Source organism: Salmo salar, chromosome ssa03 (genome assembly GCF_905237065.1).
Source record: "Salmo salar chromosome ssa03, Ssal_v3.1, whole genome shotgun sequence".
Lineage (NCBI taxonomy): Eukaryota > Metazoa > Chordata > Actinopteri > Salmoniformes > Salmonidae > Salmo > Salmo salar.
In genome coordinates, this window is record NC_059444.1 from 34,848,406 (window position 1) to 34,866,871 (window position 18,466).

The 18,466-nt window shown below is 44.5% G+C and overlaps 1 protein-coding gene across 11 annotated transcripts in view; it reads left to right on the top strand.

Moving 5' to 3' along the window:
- The window catches only part of mib1 (MIB E3 ubiquitin protein ligase 1), a 99,254-nt gene extending 83,541 nt beyond the window's left edge, over window positions 1-15,713 (top strand). For 2 of the 11 annotated variants that reach the window (XM_045714754.1, XM_045714756.1), the window contains 10 exons: window positions 3,317-3,449; window positions 4,219-4,305; window positions 4,841-4,999; window positions 6,149-6,330; window positions 6,493-6,682; window positions 8,060-8,138; window positions 8,286-8,429; window positions 9,760-9,840; window positions 10,413-10,525; window positions 13,827-15,713. In XM_045714754.1, the coding sequence (XP_045570710.1) occupies window positions 3,317-3,449; window positions 4,219-4,305; window positions 4,841-4,999; window positions 6,149-6,330; window positions 6,493-6,682; window positions 8,060-8,138; window positions 8,286-8,429; window positions 9,760-9,840; window positions 10,413-10,525; window positions 13,827-13,967 (1,309 nt within the window). In that variant the 3' untranslated portion in view covers window positions 13,968-15,713. The remainder of the gene's footprint in view (window positions 1-3,316; window positions 3,450-4,218; window positions 4,306-4,840; window positions 5,000-6,148; window positions 6,331-6,492; window positions 6,683-8,059; window positions 8,139-8,285; window positions 8,430-9,759; window positions 9,841-10,412; window positions 10,526-13,826) is intronic. The other 9 variants (XM_014191774.2, XM_045714755.1, XM_014191775.2 and 6 more) reach the window with 9 other exon arrangements.
- Window positions 15,714-18,466: the final 2,753 nt, after the last annotated feature.

Genomic DNA, 18,466 nt, shown 5'->3' on the forward strand with positions numbered 1-18,466 from the left:
GTATCAAAATCTGTTAATTTAAGCTAGTGATGTTTTTTTGTTGCACTGGCTGCGTCTCAATCCACCCCATCTGCCTCTGTCGGCCTTCCGCATCTGTGTTGAAAGGTGGCCGAGCTACAGCAGTGTTTATGAGACGTTACGAAAATCGGCCTTCTCACGAAAACGTCTGTAGTTCTGACTGACTCTTGAAGACTATGTTCATTTGCTTTTCCTGTTCCATTTTTACATGGGCATTTGCGTGACAAAACCTTAAATATGTGTTCCAACAATGAGCTCCAGTTTTGGAATAATTGCGTCATTTTCCGGTTGTCACTAGTTTCCAGACACAAAGTCAAAATAGGCTATTTTGCAATGAGGCCCTTTATCTACTTCCCCAGAGTCAGATGAGCTCATGGTTACCATTCTTATGTCTCTGTGTCCAGTATGAAGGAAGTTAGAGATAGTTTTGCGAGCCAATGCTAGCTAGCTTTAGCGCAATGACTGCAAGTCTATGGGTATCTGCTAATCGAAGTTTGACAAAACAATGTATAGTGTAGAGAATCATTGTACTGTCTAAACTGCTGTGAAATATCTTTTCAATAGCCAAATATATTTTATTTTAAGTTGTTTGAAGCAGGTATACAAAACTGAAAGTAAAAGACGCAAAAACAAAATTTGATGGGAAGCATAGAAATTATGCACATAGAACAGATCTACCACTTTTTTTGACTTGCTTTCAATGAGCATGACGGATCTATAACTCACATTTCTATGTGAATTTGGTCGGGTTGCCCAAAAAAGTTACATATTGCCACGTTAACCATTTTACCTTTCATCTTCAATGGGGGTAAGGACATCCCAAGGATACCAGATAGCAAGGACCAGAGAACAAAAGCTTTTGCATGGGATGGTTGCCTGTGGGTCTCATGAAAACTCTTGTAGTCAAGGAGAGTGCAATTCAGAACGGTTGACTCTCAATGTCACGCTGTAGACAGTTCTTGGGGTGAGAACATTATCTTCTCTCTCAACTCAACAGTGTTTTAGTCCTGTAGAATAGAGAAGAGGAACACAGCTGTCAAATATTTATTAGTTTATACAATTGTTTAAATATTCTTGAGGGACATTTCTTGAAAGTGTCCCATGTGATCATTATATCTTATATCTTACGAACTACTGCGCTATTTCACAGTGACACATCTTGACTGTTTAGAAAACTGGTAGCAGTAGAGCTGCGGCTGGTTGGCAACACGTTTAAGCCACGCTCTCCTGCATTAAGCATTTTAAGATGGCTGCAAGCAATGCAGGTGTGCTTAAGACAGACGCTGTGCGGAGACAGAGAGAGAGACTGGGGATCAGGGTATTCTGCAGCACTGCAGTAATACAGCAGCCAGCTCTGCTCTGTACAGAAATATACTGAACTTCTGCTGCAGCTTGGAGGGTTACTATGCTGATGCTATTTATTACTCTAAAGAAAGAGAGAGAGTGTGGGTTTAGCAGAATCTACCCTGCAGCTAACCGGTACTCCAGAGAGCTCCGAGCCCCAAAGCCTACTCTACTCCCAGCATGTGCCTGCGTCTCTACTTTCTTTCTTGCTCTATCGTTCTTTTTGTTTCACTGCTACACGTGTATAAGGACCTAATATCTACCTAGCAACTACTGCGCTTCCTCTTCCTTTTCCCGCTGGTTCTCTAGTACATGCCTTGCCAGGACTTTTCAGCCGTGTCAAAACCCTTTTTGAACTTGGCTGTGTTTTTTTTTTTTTTGTCGCAGTTCAAAGATGCAACCTACGCCGTTCCATGGCCAGGGCTGGCCAAGGTGACAAGTTTCCCCACAAAGTCAGTAGATATAGCCAGGTTTAGTCTTTGACTATTGGCCTGGTTGACTGTATTAGGAAGGTTACGATATTGCCTCACTACATGCAGTGTGTGTCGGGATGAGAGCCACTTGACTGGTCTGTGGGCTGGTCACTTCTAGCCCAGGCTGCTTACCCTGGGCTGGGCAGGGCAAGAGGGGATGGAGCGATGGATAGAGAGAATTGGATGTGTGTTAGCTAGCTGAGGAGGTTTGATGGAAGACCCAGTCTGCTCAGCAGGGGGTTTGTCGCATGCCTGCCTCTGTCCTTCAACCGCTCCGCCTCTCTCCCACGTTCAAATAGGGTCTGCCCATATAGGCCAGTTTTCCATTGTGATGTTGCTCTCCCCAGTCCAATGTTCTATCCCGTTTCTGTTTTGGTGTGGCGTCATTGCATAGTTGGCTCTCTTTTCCAAGTGCTCTGCAGAATGTCAATAGGCCTTATTCCAGTCCAGACACACTACTACTTGCCGCCTTGTCATGTCGTTTCCCCATGCAGCAGCCATCTCTCTATAAGGCATGTAACCTCCAAATGACCTTCAAACAGGAGCATAACCACTCGCTGCTGCCTCGCAACGCACCCCTCTTTAACAACCCTGTTTAAACAATAGATTCTCTCTCACCCCCCCATAAGGAGAGCTGACTGAAAGCAGCTAACTGTGGTGTAATGACCAGTTTTCCTCTCAATAACGGGGGCTTTTGTGCTGCTTCACCAGGGAAAGACTTTCTCTCTTCTTTCAACTGGGTTTGACTTGAGGACGTGGGTTTCTCAAATTCCCTCAGGCACTTGTACAGAACTCCTCAAAGGTTAGCCTAAGTAGAAGCTGTGGATATCATAAGGTGAATGCACCAATTTGTAAGTCGCTCTGGATAAGAGCGTCTGCTAAATTACTTAAATGTAAATGTAAATGTTGTGCCACTAGCCAAGCCCATCCTTAGCATTCTAGTAGTTTCCATGTAAGAAGGAATGTACTGTTGAAAGAAATCTAACTGGTGTGTGTGTGTGTGTTTAAAAAAAATATTGTTTTGGGTGCACTACTGTATGTTTCAGCACCTTTCTCTGTAGTGTGTGTTGGTCCTCAGTGGAGTGATGCCTTTCAAGCGGCGTATTGGACTTTGAGATAAAGAATCGAATCTATAGATACGTTGAGGAATGTTAACATATTTCCAAAATGTATCCTGGCCACGTGACTGGACCATCACTGTCCTATCCCATAGGGCCGGTAGGAATCTAGTCAAAGGCAGTGCACCATTTGGGACTCATCCCTAGTCATTCAGCAATGATCAATTGATTGCGCCCTCATGACCTTCCTTCCTTCCTAGGATTCTGTTGTCATGCACCAAACCGTCATCTTCCTGCTCATCCCTCTCTCTCCCTCCCTCTCGGTTTCTCTCTCTCTCTCTCTCTCTCTCTCTCTCTCTCTCTCTCTCTCTCTCTCTCTCTCTCTCTCTCGCTCTCTCTCTCTCGCTCTCTCTCTCGTTGCAGTGCCATGCGTGTGTTGCTGTCCAAGCTGCCGCGGCCCTGGATCGTAGACGAGAAGAAGGACGATGGTTACACCGCCCTGCATCTGGCCGCACTCAACAACCACGTGGAGGTGGCCGAGCTGCTGGTTCACCAGGTAGGGGACACACTAACACACCACTGCATTTCAAACAGTCTGGAATAGCCGAATGAATTCTGGGCTTGTGAAATTTCTACCTAGGCCAAATATAAGCCTTCCACAACCATAAGAGCATCTTTTTTTTTTTTTTTCTATCAAAATAGTTGAACCTGTTTTTTTCAACAGTCACTGATCTGGCTATGAAAATGCCCTTTTGGTAACAAATTGAACCAGAACCATGTACAATGCACATCCCCACTAAGAAATGACCAACTTCTTGTCGCAGGCATTATAGAAAATGTCTCAAACAACCCCTGAAGCACAAGCCCACGTGCTAGTGAGTAACCGGCTAATCTTTTATATGTGAAGTCTAGCCAACTTGGATCAATTTGCTTGCTAACAAGGTAGAACAGTTGAACTGTTATGAACACACCCTCCTGTCCATCTCCATCTGTTTGAACAACATGCTAGCCTGTCCACTTTTAGATGTTGAAATCAAGTCGCCTACCTGGATAAGATGATGCTTGTTTCTCAGAATGAGAACTAGTCGCCAATTCCTTTTATAGAAATGTGTATGAATTCGAATGAATTCAATATATTGTTCAGCCCGAGCTTAAACCATGCAGTCATGCACCAATGTACTGTAGTATACATTAGGAGGTACACTGCAGAACCAGTGTGTGCATGTTATACTGGGGCGTTTTATACAGGAATATTTGAACGATAGCTCTCTCTCTCTCTCTCTCTCTCCCCGTCTCTGTGTGTTCCTTCTGTTTCCTCCTCTCAGGGCAGTGCCAGCCTGGACATCCAGAATGTAAACCAACAGACGGCCCTGCACCTGGCTGTGGAGAGACAGCACACACAGATAGTCAGGGTCAGTCTCTCCTCCCTCCCTCCCCCCCCCCTCTTTTCTACTTTCCTTGCTCCCTCGCTACTCTCCTTACTCCCTTGCTCCTCTCCTCGCTCCCTCTCTCCTACCACTAATTGAAGATGCTATCTGTAGTTATCTCGCTATCTGTCCCCCTGACGGTGCACTAAAGGCTGTTGAGAACATCAAAGACAGTAACCCACGTTTCATTTAAAATGGAGGATCTCCTGCAGTAGAATTAGCCCGCTAGGTCCAAGCTGACGTAGTGCCAAAGAAAGGAGAAAGCTTTCTGGGAGGGAACGTGAGAGTGGAGTAATGTGGCTCCTGTCTGGGTAAAGCTGTTACGTCGCCATCTTGTGGAGTGGTTGGCTAGTGCAGCTTCAGACTGGCGCAGCAGGACCACAGTCATGTGCAGGACCTCTTGCTACGATATGGTGCTATACTCATTTGGATGATGATTGTTTTGAAAGAAAAATGGGTACTGAACTGTTATACGAATAAATGCTCATTATAAATTAGCACCATGTGTGTCTGTCTCCAGCTACTGGTGCGAGCGGAAGCCAAGCTGGACGTGCAGGACAAGGACGGGGACACTCCTCTCCACGAGGCGTTGCGTCACCACACGCTGTCCCAGCTCCGCCAGCTGCAGGACATGCAAGACGTCAGCAAGGTGGAGCCCTGGGAACCATCCAAAAACACGGTACGGGATTAAGCATTTATTTAATTATTCTGAGTTTAAGGGGGGGGGGTGCTAAGCTAACATATGGAATTGTTTTAACATGGTCAAACAATGGAGCATTTAGCTATTTGATTTGGAATTTTAGGACCCCTTTTGAGTAATACATTCATAAATGGCAAAAAGGACAGTCCAAATATAAATCAGAAGAAACAAGGTTTTGAAGTGTCTCTAAATCTAGGAGATGTATTAAAAAAAAACGAATGAAATATATTTATTTTATACATATTTAATGACTTTTTTTGGTAAACTACCTTCATACTTCAATTCTTTTTTTTTTTAAACGGTACCGGTTACCTTAAGATGAGTCCCGTGACACTTGTGGGGTCGTAGAGCAAAACGGAGAACACCATCGCGTTCGTGGGAGTCTCCCCTTTCCATAGAGGGGTCATTATAGGTTGTAGGCCAAACTGTTTGGACACTACAGATGTTTCAGTGAGAAGATCGATTTTCGGGATGTCTCATGGTCTGACAGACAACGCTCTAGCTCTGCCGCCTTTCACCGCAGGTGCGGAAGTGCGACACTGGCGGATGCGGTGGATCGAGACACATCCAATGCAGAAAAAAAAAAACATATCTAGCTTAAACTGACGGATTTTGATGGGGACTTTTTGACTCACTGACACGTCAATGGACTCTATCTAGGGGGTTAAACAAGAAAGTCCCATTGAGAGATATACATAAGGGGGCATGCTTCATTGGGATTTCAAGCACCGTTTCGGCTCATTACTATGCCGAGACAGCTCCTCACTCGGCTGGCTGGGCCATTTCAAAGCCCCCTGTCTCCCAAGTAATTTATCCTCAACATGTCTGACTCTTTCTAACCAGTGGCTTACATCTGTACTGATGGAGCCATTAGGGTGGCTAATTCAACTGTCATCTTGTAAAGTGATGCTATGGGAGATTGACCCAGCCTCAACCTGTACAGCCCTACACGCTAGTTCACACATTCTAATCAGACACTGTCTGCTTCGCTCTCCTCTCCTCTGTCTGGTGGAGCTGGGAGGAGTGGTAAGTGGGAGATGGAGTGGGACAAAGACCGAGAATGGGTGAAAGGATAAGGGAGACAGAAAAAGACAGCCTTACTGACTCCTGTGCGTTGGTCCTCCACAGCTGATCATGGGCCTGGGCACCCAGGGAGCAGAGAAGAAGAGTGCAGCGTCCATCGCCTGCTTCCTGGCGGCTAACGGAGCAGACCTGACCATCCGCAACAAGAAGGGCCAGTCCCCTCTGGACCTCTGCCCCGACCCCAGCCTCTGTAAGGCCCTGGCCAAGTGCCACAAGGAGAAGAGCAGGTAAGAAACCCTAGTTCCTTTACCCAGCCCCCAGCCCAGACCTTATAAACCACACTGTAACACGGTTGTTGCGCTCCAAGTAGTTGTCTCCCCTATCTTCCATTGTATCCGGTCTCCTCTTTCTCACAAGCGCCCTCTTCTCTCCCCGTGTCTCCCCTCCAGTGGCCAGGTGGGCTCTCGCAGCCCGTCTCTGAACAGTAACGGTGAGACCCTGGAGGAGTGTATGGTGTGTTCTGACATGAAGAGAGACACCCTGTTCGGACCGTGCGGACACATCGCCACCTGCTCTCTCTGCTCCCCCCGCGTCAAGAAGTGTCTCATCTGCAAGGACCAGGTCCAGTCCAGAACCAAGGTACTGTTGCACACCCACCCAGCCTCAATAAAGTGATCATGTCTGTATTGGAGAATTTCAGGGCGGTATTCTGACTTAGGATCTGGGTTGTCTCCCATTGATGTCAAAATCAAATCAAATGTATTTGTCACATACACATGGTTAGCAGGTGTTAATGCGAGTGTAGCAAAATGCTTGTGCTTCTAGTTCCAACCATGCAGTAATATCTTAACAAGTAATCTACCAATTCCACAACAACTAGCTTGTACACACAAGTGTAAAGGAATGAATACGAATATGTACGTAAAAATATATAAATGAGTGATGGCCGAACGGCATAGGCAAGATGTAATAGATGGTATGGACTACAGTATATACATATGAGATGAGTATTGTAGGGTATGAAAACATATAAAGCAGTATTGTTTAAGGTGGCTAGTGATACATTACATCAGGATGGCAAGATGCAGTAGATGGTATAGAGTACAGTATATACATATGAGATGAGTAATGTAGGTTATGAAAACATTATATAAAGTGGCATTGTTTAAAGTGGCTAGTGATACATCTAATAACATCAGGATGGCAAGATGCAGTAGATGGTATAGAGTACAGTATATACATATGAGATGAATAATGTAGGTTATGTAAACATGATCTAATATAAAGTGGCTAGTGATAAATTGATTACATCAATTTTTCCATTATTAAAGTGGCTTGAGTTGAGTCAGTATGTTGGCAGCAGCCCCTCAATGTTAGTGATGGCTGTTTAACAGTCTGATGGCCTTGAGATAGAAGTTGTTTTTCAGTCTCTCGGTCCCAGCTTTGATGCACCTGTACTGACCTCGTCTTCTGGATGTTAGCGGGGTGAACAGGCAGTGGCTCGGGTTGTTGCTGTCCTTGATGATCTTTTTGGGCTTCCTGTGACATCGGGTGGTGTAGGTGTCCTGGAGGGCAGGTAGTTTGCACCCGGTGATGCGTTGTGCAGACCTCACTACCCTCTGGAGAGCCTTCCGGTTATGGGCGGAGTAGCTGCCTTACCAGGCGGTGATACAGCCCGACAGGATGCTCTCGATTGTGCATCTGTAAAAGTTTGAGTGTTTTTGGTGACAAGCCGGATTTCTTCAGCCTCCTGAGGTTGAAGAGGCGCTGCTGCGCCTTCTTCACCACGCTGTCTGTGTGGGTGGACCAAAGACTTACTGTCCCTGAATGATTTACGCTAACTTTTGTTGCGCTTCGATAAGTATCAAGCTGTATAAGTTACTAATGAGAGAATCAATTGATAGATGTTTTCAATCTGTTTGGGGGTAGTAAAGACATCCTCCAATCAGAGGTATGACTTTTTCTTCTCTTTCCTTTCATTGACATCAGATGTTTGTTTTTTTTGTCTCCGTACAGATTGAGGAGTGTGTCGTGTGTTCCGACAAGAAGGCTGCCGTGCTCTTCGAGCCCTGCGGTCACATGTGCGCTTGTGAGAGTAAGTACATGAAGTGAACCAGCCTAGGTTGCGTCCGGTTTGCCCCGTGGAACGGGACCCCGTCTCTTTATCCCAAGTCTTTCACCTGTTCCAGCGGGCCTTACTGACCTGTGACCCTGTCTGTGTTTGTTCCCTCCCTCGCTGCAGACTGTGCCAGCCTCATGAAGAAGTGCGTACAATGCCGGGCTGTTGTGGAACGCCGCACGCCCTTCGTCCTGTGTTGTGGAGGGAAAGGTATGGAGGATGATGCAGCTGATGATGATGATGATGATGAGGATGATGAGGACCTTAGTGAGTGAATCTTCCACACGTTCCCTTTTAATTCCCTTTTTATCCTCCTTTCTTTCTTGTCATGACTCACCGTCCCTTCGTCCCACCCCCCCCACGATGAACATGTTCTGTTTGTTGGTGTTGGCTTTGGTTTTCTGATTCACAGCCTTCTTGCTCACGCATTATTCAAACGTTGGCGTTGTCATTGTTTTGTGTGTTTTAGTCGAATGTGTTATTTTCCCAGACAAGGACACCACCTCCCTAGTTGAGGTCATTTAATGCGTCATCTATGATCGTCAACTTAATCAGACTAGAACTGGCTGACCAATTTTTATGGAATCTGTTTAATCATAACATGTAATTCAATCACGTCAGTTTTATAACATTTTTAGCAGCATGCACTCGTGATTAACAGAAATTGGCCTCCATAACTGGCTATTAATTCTCCCTTAACTGGCCCCTAGAAGTATATTTGTAAAACTGCTTCCAATATCACCATCAGTCCATTTCTCCATCCAAATCAATCTGTTAGCTAAGCAGTGACGGTACAATGTTGGTCATTTTTTTAATGTGTGTGTTTTGGGTTACGTTCACCATCCCTAGTGTTGTCTTTAAGTTGCACACGCTCTTCGATCACATTATTGTCCCTCCTTTATGACTGCACCTCACACGCAGTTCCCTTTATTTTGTTGTCCTTATTATTTTATGTTGAGTTAAAGGGGAAACTGTTGTAAGTTCACTGATTTTTATATTGATTTGCCGAAGATTCGCTTGTCGAAAGATCTTTCTGTGTGTTGCCACAAACTCCCGTATCGCACAAACACACACATACTCACACACACCGATCTCTTCAAATACAAAGTACATCGTCTATCACACACAGATGCGCACATGCACATTCCCCTATGTCCCTTGACATTTGAAGAGGGATGCCGACCTAGACGAGACTCTCCTAGCCTTAGTGTTAGTTAGTGTTTAATGGGGAGCACTTAAGAGTTGTCAGGTTAGCTGCTGGGCACTGCTGACCCAAACAGCTCTTTTCCTGGTCCTAATAACACTATTTAGTGTGTTTTTTGTTTTTCGACTTGGAAGGAAGCGGTTGCAGCCAGCTGCCTTACTCGATCTAGCGAAGACTCCTCCCCACCTCCCACCTAACATCTATTTCTGATTTAATAACCTCATTTTCCTTGCTCTTCTCTCTCTCTCTCTCTCTCTCTCTCTCTCTCTCTCTCGCTCTCGCTCGCTCGCTCTCGAGGCCTTTTAATAGAGAGTAGACTGCTCCTCCTCAGGCCTTGTCTTGTGGAGTTGTATCTGGGGCTCCTGCTATAACACTGTGACTGGTTATTCTCAGCAGGTAGCTCTAACTCAGCTCTAATGGCAGGGGGGTCGCAGCAGGATCTGCTCCAGCCCAACAATCTGGCGCTAAGTTGGTGTAAGTATCTCATCCTCTGCCCTGGTTCAAAACTCCCCTCTGCTGTCTGCCCTGCCTGGCCTAGGCCCTGTTGCCTAAACCCCCTTTTCCTTTGCAGCGATCCTTCGTCCACCGCTCCACACCACACACAGAATCGCACCGACCCACAATTACACTGATTTCCACCATTCAGACAGGTTGTGCCCTCAAGCACGTGGCCTCGGACCATTTTCGGCCAAACACTGTCTGGGGAAGTGCATGTGTCGAACTCTGAAATCCCTGCTTGTTAAAAAAGGCCTGGATTCAAGTGTAGAACTCTTCCCAGAACGGCCCCCCACATAGAACGGGGCTGTATGATTGCTTGATTCGTTCGGCCTTTAGAGCAGCATGTCAATAAAAGGGAGGTTTGCGTTGACATTGCCACCAACGGAATGAAAGGCATCTCCCCTTCTCTCTCTCAATCTCTCCCGCTTGCGGTCTCTCTAGGCTGCATTGAAACGGCTCGGGGGCCACTAGTTTGAGAGCCTGCATATGTTGGTTGTTGGTTACTTTCTCAACTTTGTGTGCGCTCTATTCTTGTTTTCCTCCTACAGCCAGCGGTAATATCCCGGCCATGCAGAGAGACAAAGACAACACCAATGTCAACGCTGACGTTCAGAAGCTGCAGCAACAACTGCAGGACATCAAGGAGCAGGTAAGCGTGGTGGTATGTACGAAAGACAACATGGTGATATCTACTTAAACGCCATGCATCATTTGAGTTTATATACTTGGTTCAGATTTGGTTTCATTGTAATAACAAATGTTAAACAGTCCTCTTTGTGCGTATGCTAGGCACATCCAATAACTATTCACTTACAATGCCTTCAGAACGTATTCACACCCTTGAACTTATTCCACGTTTTGTTGTGTTACAGCCTGAATTTACTATGGATTCAATTTAGATTGTGTGTCACTGGCCTACACACAATACCCCATAATGTCAAAGGGGAAGTATGTTTCTTTTAGGATATTTTTAATATTACAAATGAAATGCTGAAATGTCTTGAGTCTTAAGTATTCAACATCTTTGTTATGGCAAGCCTAAATAAGTTCAGGAGTACAAATGTGCTTTACAAGTCACATATAAGGTTGCATGGACTCACTCTGTGTACAATAATAGTGTTTAACATGATTTCTTTATGACTACCTCATCTCTGTACCCCACACATACAATTATCTGTAAGGTCCCTCAGTTGAGCAATGAATTTCAAACAAAGATTCAACCGTAAATACCAGGGAGGTTTTCCAATGCCTCGCAAAGAAAGGCACCTATTGGTAGATGGTACTTCTAAAAATAAAAATGCATTTAATGTCCCTTTGAGCATGGTGAAGTTATTAATCTTTGGATTGTTCATCAATACACCAGTCCCTACAAAGATACAGGCGTCCTTCCTAACTCAGTTGCCGGAGAGGAAGGAAACCGCTCAGGCATTTCAACATGAGGCCGTTGGTGACTTTAAAACAGTTTAATGGCTGTGTTAGGAGAGAACTGAGAATGGATCAACAACATTGTAGTTACTCCACAGTACTAACCTAAATGACAGAGTGAAAAAATGGATGCCTGTACATAATGAAATAATCCAAAACATACATCCTGTTTGCAGTAAGGCACTAACGTAAAACTGCAAAAATACAACTTCATTTTGTAAATAAACTCCGCAAAAAAAGTAAAGTCCTCTCACTGTCAACTGCGTTTATTTTCAGCAAACTTAACATGTGCAAAAATTTGTATGAACATAACAAGATTCAACAACTGAGACATAAACTGAACAAGTTCCACAGACATGTGACTAACAGAAATGGAATAATGTGTCCCTGAACAAAGAAGGGGGGGGGTCAAAATCAAAAGTAACAGTCAGTATCTGTTGTGGCCACCAGCTGCATTAAGTACAGCAGTGCATCTCCTCCTCATGGACTGCACCAGATTTGCCAGTTCTTGCTGTGAGATGTTACCCCACTCTTCCACCAAGGCACCTGCAAGTTCCCGCACATTTCTGGGGGGAATGGCCCTAGCCCTCACCCTCCGATCCAACAGGTCCCAGATGTGCTCAATGGGATTGAGATCCGGGCTCTTTGCTAGCCATGACAGAACACTGACATTCCTGTCTTGCAGGAAATCATGCACAGAACGAGCAGTATGGCTGGTGGCATTGTCATGCTGGAGGGTCATGTCAGGATGAGCCTGCAGGAAGGGTACCACATGAGGGAGGAGGATGTCTTCCCTGTAACGCACAGCGTTGAGATTGCCTGCAATGACAACAAGTTCAGTCCAATGATGCTGTGACACACCGCCCCAGACCATGACGGACCCTCCACCTCGATCCCGTTCCAGAGTACAGGCCTCAGTGTAATGCTCATTCCTTCAACGATAAACGCGAATCCGACCATCACCCCTGGTGAGACAAAACCGTGACTTGTCAGTGAAAAGCACTTTTTGCTCATCCTGCGACGTTGTTGCCGGTGATGTCTGGTGAGGTCCTGCCTTACAACAGGCCTACAAGCCCTCAGTCCAGCCTCTCTCAGCCTATTGCGGACAGTCTGAGCACTGATGGAGGGATTGTGCGTTCCTGGTGTAACTCTGGCAGTTGTTGTTGCCATCCTGTACCTGTCCCGCAGGTGTGATGTTCGGATGTACCAATTCTGTGCAGGTGTTGTTACACGTGGTCTGCCACTGCGAGGACGATCAGCTGTCCGTCCTGTTTCCCTGTAGCGCTGTCTTAGGTGTCTCACAGTACGGACATGGCAATTTATTGCCCTGTCCACATCTGCAGTCCTCATGCCTCCTTGCAGCATGCCTAAGGCACGTTCACGCAGATGAGCAGAGACCCTGGGCATCTTTCTTTTGGTGTTTTTCAGAGTCATTAGAAAGGTCACTTTAGTGTCCTAAGTTTTCATAACTGTGACCTTAATTGCCTGCCATCTAAGCTGTTAGTGTCTTAATGACCGTTCCACAGGTGCATGTTCATTAATTGATTATGGTTCATTGAACAAGCATGGGAAAGAGTTTTTAAACCTTTTACAATGAAGATCTGTGAAGTTATTTGGATTTTTACGAATTATCTTTGAAAGACATGGTCCTGAAAAAGGGACGTTTCTTGTTTTGCTGAGTTTACAAGCGTTATGTTTGGTGCAAATCCAGCACATCACTGAGTACCACTCTTCATGTTTTCAAGCATGGTGGTGGCTGCATCATGTTATGGGTATGCTTGTCATGGGTCAAGGACTTGGGGGGTTTTGTTTGGGGGTGGCGACTGAGTAGAGTTAAGCACAGTAAAAATCCCAGAGAAAAGCCAGGTTCAGTCTGCTTTCCAACAGACACTGGGACACACATTCACCTATCAGCAGGACACTAACTTAATACACAAGACCAAATATACACTGGAGTTGCTTACCAAGGTCTGCGTGGCCTTGTTACGGTTTTGACTTAAATCGGTTTGAAAATCTATGGCAAAACTTGAAAATGGCTGTCAAGCAATCCCCAACAACCAACTTGACAGAGCTTGAAGAATAAAAAAAAGAATGTGCAAATAGTGTGCAATCCAGGTGTGCAAAGCTCTTAGACTTACCCAGATATACTCACAGCTGTAATCGCTGCCAAAGGTGATTCTAACATGTATTGACTCAGGTGTGAATCCTTGTATAAATTAGATTTCCGTTTTGTTTCAATGAATTTGCAAAAATGTCTAAACATGTTTTCACTTTGACGTTATTCGGTATTGTGTGTCAATGGGTGCGAGAAAATGTTGAATTCAGGCTGTAACACAAAATGTGTAAGTCAAGGGTTATGAATACTTTCTGACGGCACTGTAGCATGTGGATATTAAACACCTTTTCCTCGCCCTTAAACATGGCTTTAGACTCTCTTGGCATCTGTAGCCATGTCTTACAGCAACCATTTTCCAAATACAGTATGTTTATATCAGAACTGGGATGAGTACTAAGTGTCGCTGTGCGTATCTCTCCAGACCATGTGTCCGGTGTGCCTGGACCGGCTGAAGAACATGATCTTCATGTGTGGCCACGGCACCTGTCAGCTGTGTGGCGACCGCATGAGCGAGTGCCCCATCTGCCGCAAGGCCATCGAGAGACGCATCCTCCTCTACTAGAGTCCCAGGCTTCAGTCTCGGCCTACTATACTCCCCATCAACAACCAACCACACCAGCTGCTGCTCTCTCATCTATCTGAACTTCACTGCTCTCCCCTCTGTGTCTGCTAGCCCAGCCCAGCGTAGGACGTCTTACAACCAGAAAAACAAAACATAGACTTTAGCGTTACAATTGTGGCAACCTTGTTACAAAAAAAAAAGCTGACATTGTCTTAATAGAACCTTGGTGTTGTATCTCAGTTAAAAAAGCCTGTAGCAGACTGTAGTCTCTTGATCCCCTTGTGTCAGGAAAAAGTGCTTTGCTCCTCAGAATGCCCTTTCACCTTGCTTTCTATCTCTCTTACCATTTCTGTTATCATGATATCTGTGGTGGGGTCCTTGGCACGCAGCCCTGTCGTGTTGGACTCTTGGCCTTGGGAAATGTACAGGCCCGGAATACAAGTCAACTCTTCTTCTGTTGAAGGACTGCCTCAAGCTAAATCTAAAGCCCATTTATCATTGATTCTACAAAAATTCTTCTCTCTCTCTCTCTCTCTCTCTCTCTCGGGAGAGAAACTCGTCCTCTTATAATGATATCTGTGGTGGGGTCCTTGGCACGCAGCCCTGTCATGTTGGACTCTTGGCCTTGCGAAATGGCCTGGAAGACTGCCTCTGCTAAATCTAAAGCCCATTTATCATTGGTTCTATTGGAATTGTGTTTATTATGCAAGCGTATTCATAATGGAGGCTACTGACTGACTATTCCGTTCTTTTGGAGCTTACTCAACATTAATCAATGATAATTACAGTATGATGGCATGTTTGTAAAAATGCAATGTCCGTTTTTAAAAAGTTCAGCCGGTCTCCTGCGACACGTGCGTATTTGAGGCAGGGTTATTGTTGTGACATGCTCCTCTACGGCGTGTTTAATACCAGTCAACAGGACAGGTTTGCACTAGTTAGCATGCTCTCTAGGTAGAACAACTTCTGATTGAACGTAAAGCAAAAGTGCTGTTCTTTCTGTCATGACTTTGGAGGTCCACCTCCACCTTAACTCTGATAGCGCGGTGATACGGCGGTCGTCCAATCGCCAGGTAACACCTCATCAGCTGTACCTTGTTTACCAACCTCTCTCTCTCTCTCTCTGTGGAGAAATGCAGGCAGGCAGCACATGTTTAGTATTGCGTCATCTTTGGGCTGCAGCGGTTAAATACTGTACACCCAGTGGAGATGCAAGTCAAGACACGTCTCATTCAGCCTACTTCCTTCTCTAAGTGAATAGTGTCCGTCATGTACTCGCTGGATGGATGAATTCACACATTATTGAGCATTTGTACAACAGTATGTCAACATGTATGTCACAAGTTGCTGTGGAGCTGTTCTGAGACTATAGGTGGTATTGTCTGTCTGATATTCATCCATCCTATGATTCTTATAAGCACCGTTAATAACCATTTGATTATTCCTGTGCCATTGCTTCCAAAAATGATGTACCTGTTAAAGACGTTGTTTGGGGATAAGGTGCTCTTTACCTTATATTTTATTTAAATGTATTTTCTTTAAAAAAAAAAGATATATATAATAATGTATTGAGCTAGTGTACAATCTAATGGAAAGCCAAAACGATAATATAGAGTAAATTATTTTGTATTGCTGCCCATAAATAGGATTTAGATAGCCTCTCCCACAAATCCTGCTTCAATATCAACGTTGAAATTGGTCTTTTGTTTTGATAGACTTCCACCATTAAACATTTTTATCAAAGTATTATTTTATATCTTGTTTTGTCTCTGCAAGTCTAACATGTTCAGAGTCAATAGTAAGATTGATTGATAAGGAAAGGGATATATTTTTGTCAGGTTCTTCATGTATCCTTCTACCAGTGTTTTTTTTTGGGCTAAGAAGAACATGGTTCCCCTGGCAAAGTTGACACTAATACAGCACATCCCTCTGTGGAGGGAAAAGCAGTTCACTTCTGTATAAGGTGACCAGCTCCCTCGCAAATGGGTTTGCCAGTGCAAACAAGTTATTTTTTTAGGAAATAAAGTTTTTATTTCTTTCACTGATCACGTTAACATTTTTAAAAGCTTGAAGCACTAATATTGCTTTATCGTAGTATTGTCTTGATGCAGTTGTTATAAAGGCCTATTTTGTACCTTATTTTCCATACTTATATCTGTTCAGATTTACAAAGGTTTCAGTAGTATTCTCTTTCCTTTTTTTTGGCATGAATGTTTGATGTATGCAGTACAACATGTATCATGAAAGCTGGTCACTGTATTGCTTAAAAGTGCTTTAAAAAACAAACGTATAGCTGAAATAAAGTTCAAAATGAACCTTGGGACATCTAACCACAGGTACTTTAAAAAAAAATGTGTTTCTTGTGAACGTAAATTGACTGAAGGACGACAGTGTCAACTTGTTTATTTAGAAATGTTTGATGGACAATTAATTAGCATGTTGCCTTTCCCCTGCTGTGTAGGCTGGCGTCGCACTGTCTTTGTTTTTGACAAATTTACAAACATTTAGAGGCATTTGGCTGATCATGTCAATATACAAAACAATAATTGACTACACAAAATTGAAGGGCTGCAAACTAAGGTAAATCAGCAGACACTAGGGATGGTTCTATGATCTCCCTCACTGATCACAGCACAGTCCTGGGGGGCAGTGGTGGTTCTAGCTTGTATGGCTCCCTGGGTGAACCCCCCCCCACCCCCCAAAAAAAAAAAACCAACATTCTGCACTAACTCATTTAACACTAATAAATAATCATAACATTTAAAACCATATAACAATATATACAAAAAGAAGTAAAGACAAATTGAAACACATTGGGGTATATAAATACAAATAAAAAGAGAATGGAATTATTAGTATTACACTATTGCTAACAAAAAAAAACTACATTTCACAAATCCTATATCACACAAATACACAAATGGAATAACACACTTATAAAGAAGAGAACATGATTATTACAATATTGCACTTCAAACAAGAAACACACAAACTAAATTGTACAACTAATTGCATTAGTACTTTTTCAAAGTTAGAGGTGCGCTATTTGATAGATTCCCCCGCTCCCCCTACCTCAGGCTTCCAGTGGGGAGACTTGAGGTCAACCTACCCCCACCCCCCTCCCCATCTCGTACTTCTGAGTGGGAGACCTTCCAGGCAGTAGCCTGCCGAGCTCACAAACTAGAATCAGGGCGCCCACTCCGACAAGGGTAATTGACCCACAGTCCCACACGGTGACATGATATCATTGACGTGACATGTAAATGAGCGATAGAAAACCCATTGCGCAAATGTCACCATTTGGAATATAAAAAAAAAGAAGAATTGTGCGGGCATCCCATGCCGCACTGGGCGGCTGACCATGTCGCCTATGCCTAAATCCACTGCTGGGGGGAGGGGGGGGGTCAAAGACAGTCAGTGTCCTCCGTGTCTTGGTGTGACTGTTGTTTCCATCCCTCTCTCGCCCAGGCTGGACTAATGGGCTCCTGTCACTCACACCCAGCAGGGGTTAACTGACAAACTAACTGCCTGGTGGGGGAATAACGACCCCCGACCCCTCATGACCCAGTCAGCAAACAGCCCTCCCCTCCCCATGCAGCACAGCCATTCTCCCCAATCCTCAGGCCAGGGAAGATAGTGCTGTCTCCAGCACCCCGACGGGGTGGCAGTGCTGCAGTCAGTCAGTCAAGGTGATGGATGATTGAATGGACGACTGGGCCTGGCTGGGTCTGAGCCATGATTGGAGTCCACCAGCAGACTGGCTGCCTTGCCTATCTGCTGCTGATCACACACCCACGGCTCAGGACAAGGACCAGGCCCTCTAGGGCTTGCCACATAACATAGAACATAACATACTGTGTAACACAACAGAAACAGCAAAGCTATGTATTAAAGGGATAATTCATCCAGCTGTTCACCCAACTGTCTCCACTTAACCTCACAGTGGTCTTTTTTACTCAGCACACAGATGGTGAGTGGTGTCTTTTCCCTCCGATGGTCTATATATGCAGTGCATTAGGAAAGTATTCAGACCCCTTCACCTTTTCTACATTGTGTTATTCTAATTATTATATATTTTTTTAAATGTCCCTTATCAATCAACACACTACCCCATAATGACAAAGCGAAAACAGGTTGTTTGAAAATGTTCTAAATGTATTACAAATAAACAGAAATACCTTATTTCTGTAAGTATTCAGACACTTTGCTCTGATCTTGAAATTGAGCTCCGGTGCATCCTGTTTCCATTGATCATCCTTGAGATGTTTCTACAACTTGATTGGAGTTCACCTGTGGTAAATTACATTTATTGTACATGATTTGGAAAGGCACACCTGTCTATATAAGGTCCCACAGTTGACCGTGCATGTCAGAGCAAAAACCAAGCCATGAGGTTGAAGGAATGTCTGTAGAGCTCTGCGGTAGGATTGTGTCGAGGCACAGCTCTGGGGAAGGGTACAAAAAAGTGTCTGCAGCATTGAAGGTCCCCAAGAACACAG